Source organism: Drosophila teissieri, chromosome 3L (assembly GCF_016746235.2).
Source record: "Drosophila teissieri strain GT53w chromosome 3L, Prin_Dtei_1.1, whole genome shotgun sequence".
NCBI classification, from domain to species: Eukaryota; Metazoa; Arthropoda; class Insecta; order Diptera; family Drosophilidae; genus Drosophila; species Drosophila teissieri.
In genome coordinates this window covers 3781675-3796922 of record NC_053031.1, presented here as the reverse complement: position 1 = coordinate 3796922, position 15248 = coordinate 3781675, and the positions used below count along the sequence as shown (strand labels likewise).

Genomic DNA, 15248 nt, shown 5'->3' with positions numbered 1-15248 from the left:
GCGACTGGAGGGCGGGGCCGGGCGATGTCCTTTCCCAGAGTTGCACTGCTTTAACATTATTTACGCTTACCTATGGGTTTGGCTCGCTCTCGCTCTCACCTTTCCCTTCGCCATCCCCCCTGCGAGTCTGAAAACAGTGATTAAACTAATTTTATGCAGCAGCGCGGCAGGACGAGGGCGAATACAAGGATACAGGCGAGGATTCGCGGAAAGCGAGGAAATGGCATGGGGCGAGGTGCGAGGCAATAAAAAACCATTTAAAACATTCAAAGTGTCGCATGAGAACGGGCGAAGTGAAAGTCGACAAGCGTTAACGACTGGCTTCGATTCATGGAACACAGTCGATGGCTCTATTTTGCTTCTTTTAAATTACCATCTCTATGTGGAAAAAGATACTAACATGAAAAGAAAGAAAAGCTTTTTTGTATTTGAAGTTTATTTGTATAGGTATAGTTTCCACAAAATGCTCATAAATAATAATAATTATAATTTTATATGATTATTTTTGTCAGTGCCTAACCAAATATATGTGCTGAACGCGAAAATGGAGTCAAGCCCAACAAACCAAAGAAACAAAGTTTAGCAATAAAAATCTAAAACAAGGAGCGCGAGTTGTAGCCAGGCTGTTAATAAAGCCATTTCTGCATGGGCTGTCTCACCTGGCACCACCCACTAAATGGCACCCACAACCTCCCACTCTTAGCACCACCCACTCCCAGCACCACCCACTAGCAAACCGGCGATGGGTTCATTAGCAGTGACTTACATTACACACGCTTTTCCCCTACCCGTTCTAGTCGCTATTTTCCTAGTTTCCTTGGCGCTGTTAATTACGACCCCACGATAAAAATGGTGGGGAAAACTGGAGCGGGGGGGGAGAAAATCGGTGGAGAATGAAAGGAAAAAACGCCTGCTGCACAATTGGAAATTTATAAAAATTACACGTAGATTGACAGGCAATTTGTCCTTGTTTAATACGAGGTGGTTGGTTATCCACTGCCGCCGGTAGTTGGCTTATTGACTGATTTCGCCGAATTCCCGAGGCTTAGATTTGTGGCTTTCGAGGCGGAGCGAGGTCTATTAGGTTTCATTAGTGCCTAATTACCCAAAAGCGAAATTAGACGAAAGCCAATTATAGTTAATGCATTTACCGATGCCGACTCGTCGCAAGTCGTTGGACATTTATGGACTCACGAGCATTGTGTTACACCAGGTATTAGTCGTTAATCCTGCTGCGCATTTCCAATTAATAAGACATCTATTATGTGCTGGTATCCTTGTGGGCATAAAAAACCAATTCACACTCGCATTCAGACATGTTCCGAAAGGAACAACCCATCGACATTGCTGCTGGGGATAGAAAGAAAGAAAGTAGAAAGTAGCCAGCCATTAACTCACAACCACTATCCCATTTTTGATTGAGCAATAAAAAACTACCGGAAAAGCATTCCCCTAGATTTACCTAAACAAATACACAGGTACACACATACTCGTATATGTGTGCATTCGTGGCTGGCAATAAATTATAAAAATATCCGAGTGCCTCAGAAGCAGAAGGAAAGTTTCCGTCTAAAACAGAAACAAAATACCAGTGGTGAATTCCTGGGAATCGAATCAGTGTTTACTAGCAAATAAGCCTGAAACTCGGCTGCTCTATTTTATTCCAAATTAAATTCCGTATGCTGAGTCTCTGAACGGCATTTATAAAATATTTCACTTTCTGCACTAAATAGAAGCTAATTCAAAGTCAATGGTCTGAAAACTAGATTTTTTTCTGACTAACAAATTTCTTGAGCTGACTAAAAGAAACGATTTTCATATTCATGAGTGTCGTACTCTACGGCCTTGCTTTAGATAAATTCAAATTTAATCCCCACATTCCTGATGTGTGTATAAATTCCGAAAGGCAAAACATTAAATATTGAGCAACGCGCTTCTCGTTCATTTGATTTATGAAAACATATTACTCCCGTTGCTATCCTGCATGGCGGAGAAAAGGAAAACACAACCGGAGTAAAAATACGGATATTTGTGAAAGCTTCTTCCCACGGGCTGGGAATATAAGCATATGAAAAACTAGCTTCCGTTACGTTTATGATAATATTTTATTAAAGCGCAGCATGCCACTATAACTACGGGTTAGCAACCAAATGGCAGCAGGGAGTTTGAGTTGCACGCACCCAAGGAATTGTATATAGAAATCCAAGGCGAACTTGGAGCTCGATGACGACGTCGACACGCCCCGCCAAAGAGTCCGTAATAAATTTATTATTGTGCCGCACCACAAGCCAGAAGCCAGAACCGAACAGAAGTGGCAGGACTATGGTGTAGGTGGTGGTAGTTGGTGGAATCTCACTTTTGATGGCATAGATAGCAGAACTTTTAGCCGACTCTTGCGGTTTTGACGCTGCGATAGGCAGCGCAAAAGTTTGCGCTTCTTGAACTTGTTGCATTGACAACCTGCAACGGAAGTTGCTCCCTTCAGATTGCAACTTCTGTTTGCATGCCGCAAATGCTGATAAGCCGCATCCCGTTAGTTTTAGATAAATTTTATGAATAATTGGGTTGTTGGTTTGATATGCTATTATAAATTTAAAGTATATTTTTTGATCATAGCTATTTTCTGCCCTTGAAAACTGTATAGAAAAGAGGCAGTTGTGGCTTACCAATCCCGAAAAAAGGTAATTTTAAGACAAATGTTACTCTTTGCGCTATAGGTATTGCAAATAGATAGCTGGCGGGTTGGTTTTTGCTCCAAGTGCGGCTGCATCTGCATTTGCATCTGAGTACCTGCGTATCTGAGTATCTGACTGTGGCCGCTGCTCGGCGAATTGGATGCAACCCTCGTCGGCGAAATGCAGTTGGCAAGCGTGTTGACAAGCACCACGCACTATGATGCCCCCGGGGGCGTGGGGATTTGACTTGGTACCTCTGATATGGCGGGAGATATGGCCGTGGATAAACCATGCCATGCCCCGCCATGCCATGCGATGCCATATACCTTGCCACTGCCGCAATATAAATAGCACTGATTTGCGCTAACAAATGCGGAGCGGTGGCTGTCGCTATCTGCTATCTGCGACTTGCTGGCAGCCCGAAAGTTAAGCCAACCAACCATACAACCCATTTGTTTATTATGAAAATACGGGCTGCTCGGTCTCTCCTGAGTGGGAGCTCCGTATTCCGTATCGCTTTCTCCGGCCCTCTGAGCCTGTGCTTGTATCTGTGTGCCGGTATCTGTGTGCCTGCCAGTGCATTTGTATGCGTGTTCGGCGTGTTAGTGTGAGTGGATTGCCGTCTGTGTGTGAGTGCTGCCCACAAAAACCTTAAACTGATGACACACTTCACATGGAGGTTTCTGCCTCCGGCTATGGTTCTGGCTCTTTTTTCGTTGCCGTGTGCCCGTTAATAGAACTCACACTGAGAAAAACAACTGAAACTTTAATGGTTTTAATGAGAAAATCTGTGAAAAGCAAGGGCTTAACAATCTGCAAGTTTTCTTTAGGGAGTAAGTTCTCTACAATTAAGTGTTTATATATAACTCAAATGAACTACAGCTGCTAAATTTCTGAAGAATCCATATTTCTAACTTATTCAATTACCATTTATACGTCATAATATAAGCAGCGAACCATTTAGCACCGAAATTTCGCTCAGTGCGGCTCGTAGCCGGCTTTCGGTGCTGCATTTCCGCTTGAATGGCGTCTGTGCTCGGAGCAACTAACAGCCCATTGACAAGGGGCCGTGGGTGGGTGGCCAGAGGGTCGTAGGGCTGTTCAGTGGGTGGGGTAGTGGGGGGGGCAGTAGGGGGGGCCAAGTGTGTCACCACACACGACCACGTAACTGAAAGGCATACTTACCGTTTTAAAACTGTGCGCTCTGTACATGGCACACTACTATATTGACTTTGAAGCATAAAAAGCTTTCCCAGATACTCCAATACACTGGAGGCGAACTCTTTATTACCGCCCATATGCCGGAGTCATGTTTCTGTGTCCTGTGTTCTGTATCTGTATCTAGTGTGTGTGTGTGTGTGTGGGTATTGTACAATAAAAACCGTTGGAAGCCATGCCTTGGGAATAGACGGTGAGATGACTTCCTGATCGATCTGGCTTAAGTCCGGACCTTATCGGCAAGCGGTTTTTGGGGTTTTGCCAACATATACAATGGCTTGAATGCAGCCTCCTCTTTGGACTCCAAGTGGACATCGAAAAGGGCGCTAAAGTCCCTTATGTAGTTCCTAAGACTTTCAATTCGCGACTGCAATTGCACAAAGGTGCGTTCATCGAAGATTTTCACCTTGATTCGGTCGCCAGTGTCCTTAGTTATCGAAGCCAGATCGTATAGGTCCCTTCGCTCGTCCAGATTCTTGCTGCACAGGCGGCTGAGGTTCGTTACGAAGTCCTCCATGTCCTCAATAAGTTCCACTACCAGAATATAGTTTTTTGTATATTTCCGAATAGTGATAGGCTTTGTTACCGTATAGGCATAATCGAAATTTTCACCAATGGCCTTTAGATCATCCGGCAATCCCTTCAGAGCATCCTGAGCGCAGACTAAAAGGCCCTTTGGTATTTTATGTATAATTAATATATATTATTTTTGATTCTTTAATAACTATTGCTCACATTCATATCTGTGATGGCTCGCCAGTCTGCTGATAATAGCTCATAGTCTGGCCACCAGTCCTGATCTTCATCCTGATACTCATCTCGAGTGGAAGCAATCATGCGAGTCTTTAGGATCTGAAGTAGTTGGCCCTGTCGCGGTTTCATCAGCTCCTTGATCAGTTTTCGTAACTCTGCAATCTCTTTGCTTCCTTTAGTATCCTTGGGAGCTTCCTTTAGTAGTTTATTGAGGACTTTAGCAGACTGCATGCTGAAAACAAAATATAAATTAGAAAGTTAAAGCTGCCATATGCTGGATGAAAAGTAACGCTGTGCTAGCAGCAAAATTTTCGTTATGAAGTAGATTTCAGAAAACGCGTGACCCCCAGTATTTTAACTATTCAGTTCCTTGTTTTAAGGTAATAAGTTTTGCACATCCTCTTTAATGTATGTATATATATAAAATGTTGCATATTTTGCTGTAGCTGCAGCTGCAGCTGCCTCAGGAGAACGGCTTACGCTGCGTATACGCAACGTTGTCACAGTCTGTTTGCTTTTGTGTTTATAAAACTGTCTAAATCAACGTACAAACCAGCACACTGGAACATAAACACAGAAAAATCTTCAACTAGCTCGCAATCTGTTGGTTTATTCACATGGTACATTTTAAGTTTTGTTTTTATTTTTGACAGCTTTTCTCGTTTTAAACTAATTGTTGTCGGAACTTTTGACCCACAATAAAATGCAGTTTCAACCCTTTTACTTTTTGTATTCTGTCTTGCGGTCAGAGGTACATACGTGTAAAGGTGCAAATAGAGTAATAAATTCATTGAGCAGAAAAGTGGCACAAAAACCTAAATAAACAAAGTGTAACAAACATCTTAACACATTTATTAGACAAAATATAGGTTCATAGGTTGGGTTATATTTTTTGTGTTTGTAATGGGATTATGTTTGTGCATACAACAAAAAATGAGTTAATTTAAATAAATGCAGATGAGTTTTCTGTTAATTTTTTAAGAACTTTATATTCTAACTGGGGCAATTTAGTATGAAGTACTTTTTTGCCTTTCCCTATAAGCCCGAAAGCTCCTCTGCCGAGTTCTTCTGCTGCAGTTGGTACATATGTATGTATCCAGCTGTGTATATTTGTATATGCATATATATGTAGCTTATGCTCAGCAGGATAAACAGTCGAGCAGAAAGGCAGTGTGACAGTCGGAGAGGCGGAAGGACAAAGTGACTGAAGGACCAGCAGACAGACGCTTCTGCAAAAACGTTGGCGCAAAAACTTTTCGAGATTTGTGTCAGCTCGTTTGAGAATTAGTCGTAGGTTTTTAGCAAAATTAAAAAAAATCTGTCACTATGCGGTTGGCATTTGCCGTCTCATTGTTTTTCGGTCCCCTAACAGGGCCCTTGATCCCCCAGCTACCCCCCTTTCCACCATTTCCACCCGCTTTTCTAGTTTCAGTTCCATTTCCACTTACCCAGCTTCAGCTCCCTTTCATATTCGGCTTGTGTTTCCATTTCTCCTTCTCTGCTACAATTTAGACAGTCACTTCTGCTCGCTGCACATGGACACTGCCAAATATACGCATTAAAAATAATGTTGCATTAATATAGAACCTCCTTTAAGAAACTATGAGTTAGGAGCAAGTAGACTATCTTAAAAATATACTTTAGTGCCTTATGTTGCTTATAATGAAGTTAGTATTAAGCTACTCGCAAAACAATATGTATTGGCCAAGCTACAATTTTCGTTTTGGTTATAAAAAAATTTATTTTTTGTATATTTAATACAGTGGTGCCATAAAATCAATGCGTAAGAGCTCGGGGATGCATATATGTAGAAGTTTTGCGTTATGTGCTCTCTGCGCTTTGATGCGACCGTTGCTTAAATAATTTATGTGCCGCAAAATGTGCAAAGTAATTTATTCTGATTATATGCAAAACAAGAACCGGCGCAAAAATGAAAATGGGCATCAAATAAAATGTGAAACGGCCGTCGAGTGTCAAAAAAAAAAAAAGAAGAAAAAGAGCTTTGGAGTCAAGTGCAGAGTAAAGAGAATTAAGTCCTGCACCTGGGCAGCCTTATTTTCGTATTTTCCAAAGAATCCAACGAATCCCGCCTCTTGAAAGGGCCGTAAAAATTTATGTTGCTATAATTTAGCTTTAAAATCGCACCAAACCTCAACCTCCCAGTTCATCCCGAAAAGTGAGAAGTGGCAACCAAGGGGGCGTGGCACGCATTTAAACGGAAATAAAATAAAATTACAAAAAGTGCGCAACTTTCTGACGTTGCGATTGTTATCCCCGTTGCTCCGGTGTTTTCCTTTTTAGATTTTTTCGTTTATTTTGCGTTTTTTTTTGGACTTTTACTGAGGGCCGAAACGGCTGTCAGAAAGTGATTTAGAAACTATGCTATGACCCGGGTACCTTGGCCTGGTCGAGAACCGAGTTCTCCGAGCTCCCAGTTTGGAGTTGCGAGTTCTGGATTGGCATTTGTTTGTTGTCGGCTGTCGGCCGGCTGTCGTCGGTGGCCATAAAGTTGAATTTAAATGTAGCATTTTTGGTATTCGGCTATTGCCATTACCATTTTGTGTGCGGCTCTGGAAAATGCCTTGAAAACGAATTGGAATCGAATTGTTTGTACATTACTGCGGTTAGATAATTGAAGCCACATTCCAGTTGAAATTACGAAAATACGTTAGGCCGCCGCCGGTGAGTCAAGTGGCAAATATGCATAACTCATATAGTTTTTGCCACTTAAAAGCCACTGGCAAATATGCTGAAAATGTCAAAACGTCGCTTACATATTTAATGCGCTCTAACAGGCTTAATCAACATTACAAAGTAATTAGAGTTAATTCTTTTGTACTTGAGCGAGCAGAGACACCTGGCACAGGTAGGTCGGTAGGTAGGCAGTCAGGTACTGAAAGTGCTTACGCATGTAGCCGGTGACACGGCGAGATTGAAGGTGAAAATGAAACTGAACTGGAAACTGGAAGATGGAAGCTGTACGAAAGCTGATGAGGATGAAAATGATAATGAAAATTACGATGATGGGGATGAAGATGGTGGTTGGTGGTAGGGATGAGTATGAGGATGAGACCCGTATCTGTAAACTGTTGCGCGGCAATTTGCATGGTTAATTATCTATTAACTTGAGCATAACTTTTTCGGTGGGTGCGAGTGCAGAATCCGCAGGATCCAGAACCGCCAACAAATGCACACACACAGACACAAATACCAGGACAAGCGGGTGAATTAGGAGCCTCCAACGAAAATATATACATCCGTTTCCGCTCTTGTCCTGGCAGTGGCTGCCATTGTCATTATATAGGAGGTAAAGCGAACTGCGAAAAATTCTAATTGCTACAGAAGTCAGGTTGACTTACGAATACCCTTGAAAACTGCATGAAAATTCAAATTTTTCAAATAGAAAATATGATTGTTTCAGCAACAGCGATAAAAATACACTTTTAAGTGGGTATAGTTATATATAACTAACTAACTAACTAACAACTTACTTAATAAGCTGTTATCTGATGATTTTCGGTTCCTAATAGTTCATATACCCCACTATAAGTTTCAGAATTATAGAGTACAGGAGCAGCGTCAGCGGAAACAAGTTTATGGTAATCTTAATGCCTAAAGCTTTCCTTTGTTGTGATGCCGCTGCATGCCGTAAATTTCACTTATTAAATATTTGTGCTTAATTAAGAATTTAACTCTCACAACAAGCGAAATGTTGGGAGCTGAGTGACGGCAGGATCAGACTTTCAATGGCATTGGGAGCACATTTCAAACTAGGCTTTAAGTTGTATAATGTATAATTAAGTCCATGAGTTACGACCTACTTGAAAAGTTCATTAGGTGAGGCAATGATTTAAATTTATTGAAATCTCATTTAATGGTTTGTGAGATTCATCTAATCGTTCTTCCGTTTTGATAAATAACATGGTTTCAAATTTAATAAAAACCTTATAGATGAATACACAAGTGTCAATAAATAAGCACAAATATATAAAAGTATACATATGGGAACTATTGAAAGAAATATCAATTGAACTAAGTCATTTTACATGTTTCCGATTCAGACAATGTGAAGGTTATTGGCTGGCAATGGATTTCGAGTCGAATGCGAATCCATTTTCGGTTAATTTTTAAGAGCCCCAATCGATCTCCATTATTGACACATTTTTGACAAATTGCCAGATAGCCGCAGAGTTGGATTTGCGGAGTCCTTTTCCTGGTCCTGCAACTCGCAACCGAAACGTGTCTCGCATTTTTGAGGAGGCCGTTCTACCTTTCTGGTTTTTCGTGGTAATGGCAAATGGAAAAGGGTCAACGATTTGCGTATTATTTGCTTTATTTTCAATACGCAGAACGAACCCTTGTCAGGGGCAAAAGAGTGAACCAAAAAAAATAGCAAAAAGGACTCATTGCTAGGCAATGGATGCCTCGCTGCTGCGCAAATATTACCACACTTTCTGCCTGCTCACTGCTCCCACTCACTTTTTGCTGGCCTGTTGTGTCCTTGCTCCGCTTCCTTCGCATTTCAGTTCATTTCTGGCCTTAATTATGTGCGGCACAGAACAAACAACAAATGCACAAGCAGCGCATATGCACTGCACATGCACTTTCAGCCCAGTTAATTGCTCACGGCACACTCGGAGCACTCTGCGCCACTTGACCGACCTGCCGAGACGTCCTGCGAAAGCCAGCCATTTGTCCTGCCACCTCCTTTGGCCTCCTCAAGTTCCCCAACCTCCTCTGCCTGCTCAACCCTGCTGAACCTCAGCTGCTCGCCGCCTGACACTATTTAAACTAAATGCTCACCTTAAAATCACATTCTACCAGGATGTCCAGGACACCGAAAATGTTTCTTTTGCCTGCGGCCAGCTTTTCGTTATTTAAAACGGCCTTTGTCTGCGCTTGACCCTCTGTCACAACGCCGCCTGTTGTCGTGCGCCAACGCAATTCCTTACTGGATAAAAAATACTGCACTGCAAGAAATTACGAAACTGAGTCCAATGACCTCTCTTGTACAAAAGAGAACCCTGGCAGAATGGGAGCCACTTTATGCTTAGTTGCAGACTAACTTTTAATTTGACTTTTATTGTATCCTTTATTAGTTTTCCACTTTGTTTAAATGCTCTCCTTTTTGACCAGCCGCATTGATACATCTCCATTTGGGTATATATCTATATTGATAGATATATATTTTTCTCCGTATACCTATTTACTTACGGCTTTTCGTTGGCCAGCTGCCTTTGCAGTTGCTTGTTGCCGTGCACAATATTGCGGAGGCGACCGGCTTTGATGTCCGCTTATCAGTTCATCGCCCTGAATTTTCTGTCGTACCCAAGGAGCGGTCGAAAAGGGTTCTCGGTGCCGTCGAGGTTAAGCCTTTTCTGCAATGTCCACAGATAGTTTTTCTTTGCCAGATCCGCATCGAAACGAGGGATAAGTCGGACTGTGAAAGCTTAAACTTGGCTATGCAAGTGTACACGTAATAATATGGCCGCAGTAATTATAATTCTAACACAAAGAGTGTTGGTCTTTGGGTATTTTTGACTACCCAGAAATGTGATACAGAGAGAGTATATTCACGTTTTCTTTGTTTGGCAACTGCACAATGGTAGAGCTGTCAATTTACTTAGCCCGAAAATGCAGGTAATAATGAGAGTCCGGCCAGCGGTAGCAAAAAACATCCCAAAATGTCGACGTCGACTCATGCCCGAAAAAATTCCACTTCCTGCGGCTTAATTTCCGTTTCAAGTGAATTTCCTTGCTGCTAATTTTGTTGCACACACAAACATTTGGTCGGAGAGCACGTGCTACAATGGAAAGTGGGCCACACGGACACGAGCACGGACAGAACGGCGAACGGACGGACAGAAAATACGGACGGACAAAGATCCCGGACACAAGCACGGACATTGCTTTCATGCTCCGACTCTCCAGCCAGTGATTTTCGCCGGCTTGCCATTTGTTTAGCGCATAGTTTTCTTGAACCAAAACAAAGCCAAGCCAGAAACAAAGCGAAAGCTTTAATATCCGCACTCAATGCCACAACAGCAACAAGCTACATGGCGAACAATGCTCACTTCAATGTCTATTGATGGGCCACGTGTGTGTTACAGCACACACACACTCACACTCTCAATGTCTAGTCCTCAGTTCCAAAGAATATCCTCCATGGCACCATCCCATTGTCAATGACCAAAGTTTGCTTCGTTTATACTTGAGAATTGGTGGCATTACGACCAGAGACCAGAGACTTTCAAAAACAGATAATGATTTTGGGTTGTTGAGAAACTCTCTTAACATTTTTCTTAGATAAATACATAAAAATATCCTTTTTATTTTTTCACTTTATGAACTTAACTTATTACGGAATTGAAATACTCGATTAGTTAAATATGAAAAATTTTTTCAAATAATCTTGAAGTATATTGCAGAAAAGCATATCCATATGGCTTAAACCACATTATTTAGTATAAAAACGAAAAATCCCAATTCTGCTACAACGAAGAAACTACTTAAATTTCTTTCCCCATAAACTCGAGGTCCAAAAGCCAGATTGTGAGTCCGCCGCAGACTCGGCGCATATTAAGCCATTGTGAGCCGTGCCAGGACGCTTTTAACCCGAAACTCAACGAGTTAGCGTCTCAGACAAAACTTTTTCAGCTGAGCGGCAGGATAAAAGCTGCACGGCCATTACTATCATTCACAGGACGAAGCGGCAGTAGCAGTTGCAGCCACAACTAAAACACCCGACTGCTATTACGGTGGCTTAGTCCTGTGATACTCGTCGGTACTGGTGCTGAGTCCTGCTGCGCCTGTTTCTGCTCCTGAAACTGGTGTCCTGGGCCTGAGTGTTTGCTGCCGTTTTTATTTGCAGTGCTTCAGTTTATGGGCAAATGTGCATTGAGCATTGAGCATTTGTGTGTCTCTATCTGTACAGGGAGGTAACTGTGCACCGAGCAGCGAGGACTAAGGACTCAGACCTCTGGTCTCTGTTCTCTGTTCTCTGGTCTCAGGACTCAGCCGCATATTGTTTGTGGTCCATTGTCTTCATAGGCCCATTCCGTATTCCATACTGCGCTTGCAGTAGTTAGTGTCTGCGGCCAGCAGTTCGACTGACTGCTCGCAAGTGGTTATTTATCCTGGGCCCCCTTTTCTAATGGCTAATGTGAAATATGCATGCTTAATTGTAATTCTAAATCCGAAACCACGGCACATTAGTTATCCGGTGGGTTGGTCGGTCGGCCGTTCGGCAGTCACTGTTGCACATTAACATCAATAATAAATTTCGATTTGCGGCAATTACAAATGGGGCTCTGGTACTGGAAATACTTTGCAGATGCACGGGTATATGTATGTATATATACAAATTGATTGATTTATTATGTATTGGGTTGTGGGCACTCATTGTGCGCTTGGTTCGATGAAAAGCGTTTCGAAAATTATTCCCCTCGCAATCTGCATATGCATATGCATACGGATAGGCATATAATATGCGTTTATTCCTAACACAAACGTTACTATTTAACCCAGGGCTATTTAGAAAAAATCAATGTCTATGGTAATCCCGATGCCATAAATGTCACATGCATGCCGCCCCCAAAGGCAACGATTGCTCCCACCACGGCGGTAAGTCATAGTCATCATCATGGAGGTCACCACTAAACCAAAACCAATAGAATGCACTGGTTGGCATTTAAATTAATTAATGAATAGCCGGGCAAATCATCTTACTGATAAATTACATTAAAATTGCATTATGTCTGCATAAGTGAGAGGAATATTTGCATTGGGATTTGCGTTCATTTATTGAGACTACCAACTAATGCTGCAAATAACGTGTAATCGGATACATGTATGCATGTGATGATGCATTTTTAATCCCCGCGCTGTAAAGTTATATTTGTGAATTAAAGAGCTCAATGCGGCTAATCTTGTTGGTTGCCAGCTGCAAATTTAAAATTCAATTTAGCACTAAAAATGTGTGTAAGCCAGCCTTTTGAACCAAATACCTTTTACACATATTAGTTACCTACGACTTTTAATTAACCAAATGAATGAAAGCTTATCGGGTTTCTTCCTTAGAAATTCCAATTATTTAAATATTCATTTTATTTATGTTCATTAAATTTTCTGAATATCAATACCTTGAAATTATTTTATTAGTTGTATCCTAAAGTTTGGTATTATTTTGTATTTATTTTTTCTTAAGGATGAGAGTTCTTTGATTTACGAAGGATCTGGAGAGGTATGTTGATTGCCAAGTTATTATTTATTATTCATTTAACCCTTTTACTCCCTTATTGTTTTATCTATCTCCCTCTCCGCCTTTTCATATTTTTGGCCCCCAGAGTGTTATCTTCGAAGATTCGACGGAAACGAATATTTTAAGTGATGAGTTTTGGGATACAGGCGAAGAGGTTAGTCTGCAGTCCTATTGGAAAAACTCTATAAAATTAAGTAAATTGAAAGTGCATTAAACAAGGGCAAATAAGTTTGCTCATTGTGGTGCTGCTGCTATTGACAGTGCTCTTGAAATGCTGCATAAATGGTAATATTGGTCAGCAGTGCGGCTGCCCTTTGCATAATTAAATATTTACATTCAGTGAATATAAGTTGATGTCAGGAAAATGTGTGAAAATTGACAGCGGTTTGCACTCGAGTCCTAATGATTTTTCACTTCTCCCCCTTTCCACAGGCGACAGACATCTTCGACGCCAGTGGCATGCAGCCCCCAGGACAGACGCAGTATTCGCACGAGAGACGTAAGTGCATCCCCCCAAAGGAATCCATTCCACTTCGCCTAATGTGTCCCACTGTATTGTCCAATGCTAATGCAATGGTTTTCATCAATTGTTTTTTTTTTCCTTCCGGCAGCGTACCGCGGCATCAAGGGCGAGAAGGGAGAGCGGGGGCCCAAGGGCGACAGCATTCGCGGTCCGCCGGGACCGCCGGGTCCGCCCGGGCCCAAAGGCGAAACGGCCCCCTATCCGCCCTTTGTGGAGACGACGAGTGCGGGGGCTGTGAGTATTGCAAATAGAGACTTATTTGCCGCTGGCATCTGCACAGGAAAAAAAGTTTCAAATTAAAATATAGCTTTAACATCAAAGCCATATTACCAGAGCTATCAGAAAACAATGCACCTACCATTTTAATAAAGCTGCAAAAATACATAAAATCATTTATAAATGCGCCTAAAAGTAGGCAACGATTACTGAATAGTAGTCAAGCTTGTTAAATGGTTGCATTAAAATTGTTCCTGGTAGCTGAAATAGAATACAAAAATATATATTTCAAATTTGTTGTATAAATGAAACTACAAATTTGTTGTATAAATGAAACTAGTATGGTATAATTTTTTTCCCTGTGCCGTTGTGGCGGGCAACCTGAAATTGCCTGCCTGCCATAACGATGTGCCGCGGTAATGTGATCCGGATTCACAGCCAGGTGCTAAGTTTTGTATTCCATTTCCCCTTCGCAGAAATACACTGGCGAGTGTACATGTAATGCGTCTGATATCCTAGAGGCCATCAAGGACAATGAGTCGTTGCGGGAATCGTTGCGAGGAGCGCCGGGTACAGCGGGCAAGGATGGAAAGCCAGGGACCCCTGGACACACCGTAAGTAGCAGTCCTTGTCATTTCGCAGGATTTTCTCTATCTGTTTTTATACCTCAGCGAAGGATATTTAAGTATGGCAAGACGTATAGATATAATATTACACAGAAAGTAAAGGGAGTACTGATAGAATTAGCCAGTTCTATAGTATTATATATACATATAGTTAGTATATAGGAAATTCTAAATATTGCACAAAGTAAATAAAGGTAAGCGTAGTTAAGCATTTAGTAAGTTATTGTACAGATCTTATATGCTCTATATATGCATGACTTAAGTTTAGTTTTTATTCTAAGCATTTCATTGGAGAAAATAGTGAAGGTTTTTTTATAAGTCAAAGCTGCTCTCAAACGAACTATGTGTATAATCGAGCTGGAAGGTATTTGAGCTAAACTTTCTTTCATGTTTTCCTTCCGTTCGTTGGGCTTATCTGTGTGTACGGCAATTTCGAGTTACAACGGGTTGGCAAAAAGGCAATATTTGACATGAATCTAACACATTTTCAATTTCATTACACACATCGTCTAATCTCCAAGAGTGAGTGGATTGAAGCAGGATGGACTGGGGAATTGGCAAACGGAGGGTGGGCAATTTCAGAAGGGGCTGCATGTTTTCCTATGTCAAACATCATAATTTGCACTGTGCACCATGTGTGTATGTGTGCGAGAGTGTGCGTATGGCTGTGCGTGTAACCGGAAATGGAAAAAACGTTAACGTACACTTACTCACAGACACACACGAACACTTAGAGTCGCGTGGAAGATGAGAAAAAGGAGAAAATGGGACCGAATCGTAACGAAAAATTTCTTTATGCGCCAGCTCACGCTTAAACACTTATCCACTCTCCGGGTGCTACTCGTTATATTATCTCATCAACTGGGAACGTCTTTGGCAACCATAAGAGTTCACAGTGGATACACAAAGGACATGTCTCCCTGTCTCCCTGTCTCCCTGTGTGTGTATGTGCTGAACTACACTTGACTATGTACTTG

General features: G+C 41.7%; 2 protein-coding genes across 8 annotated transcripts in view; one reads left to right on the top strand and one right to left on the bottom strand.

Annotated features, from left to right (window-relative positions):
* LOC122615617 (collagen alpha-1(XVIII) chain) overlaps nt 1-15248 on the top strand; it is a 55964-nt gene that overhangs the window by 23559 nt on the left and 17157 nt on the right. For 4 of the 6 annotated variants that reach the window (XM_043790630.1, XM_043790629.1, XM_043790627.1 and 1 more), the window contains exons 5-10: nt 12174-12269; nt 12853-12888; nt 12992-13060; nt 13339-13405; nt 13518-13663; nt 14122-14259. In XM_043790630.1, the coding sequence (XP_043646565.1) occupies nt 12174-12269; nt 12853-12888; nt 12992-13060; nt 13339-13405; nt 13518-13663; nt 14122-14259 (552 nt within the window). The remainder of the gene's footprint in view (nt 1-12173; nt 12270-12852; nt 12889-12991; nt 13061-13338; nt 13406-13517; nt 13664-14121; nt 14260-15248) is intronic. The other 2 variants (XM_043790631.1, XM_043790632.1) reach the window with 1 other exon arrangement.
* On the bottom strand, nt 3924-4953 carry LOC122615619. Of its 2 annotated transcripts, XM_043790634.1 has the most exons (3): nt 4629-4953; nt 4480-4566; nt 4302-4427 (listed from the first exon to the last, which is right to left on the bottom strand). In XM_043790634.1, the coding sequence occupies exons 1-3, from the start codon at nt 4875-4877 to the stop codon at nt 4395-4397; spliced, it is 369 nt and encodes a 122-aa protein (XP_043646569.1). In that variant the 5' UTR covers nt 4878-4953; the 3' UTR covers nt 4302-4394. The 2 variants fall into 2 exon arrangements, with proteins under 2 accessions (XP_043646568.1, XP_043646569.1); XM_043790633.1 differs by having other exon boundaries at nt 3924-4566.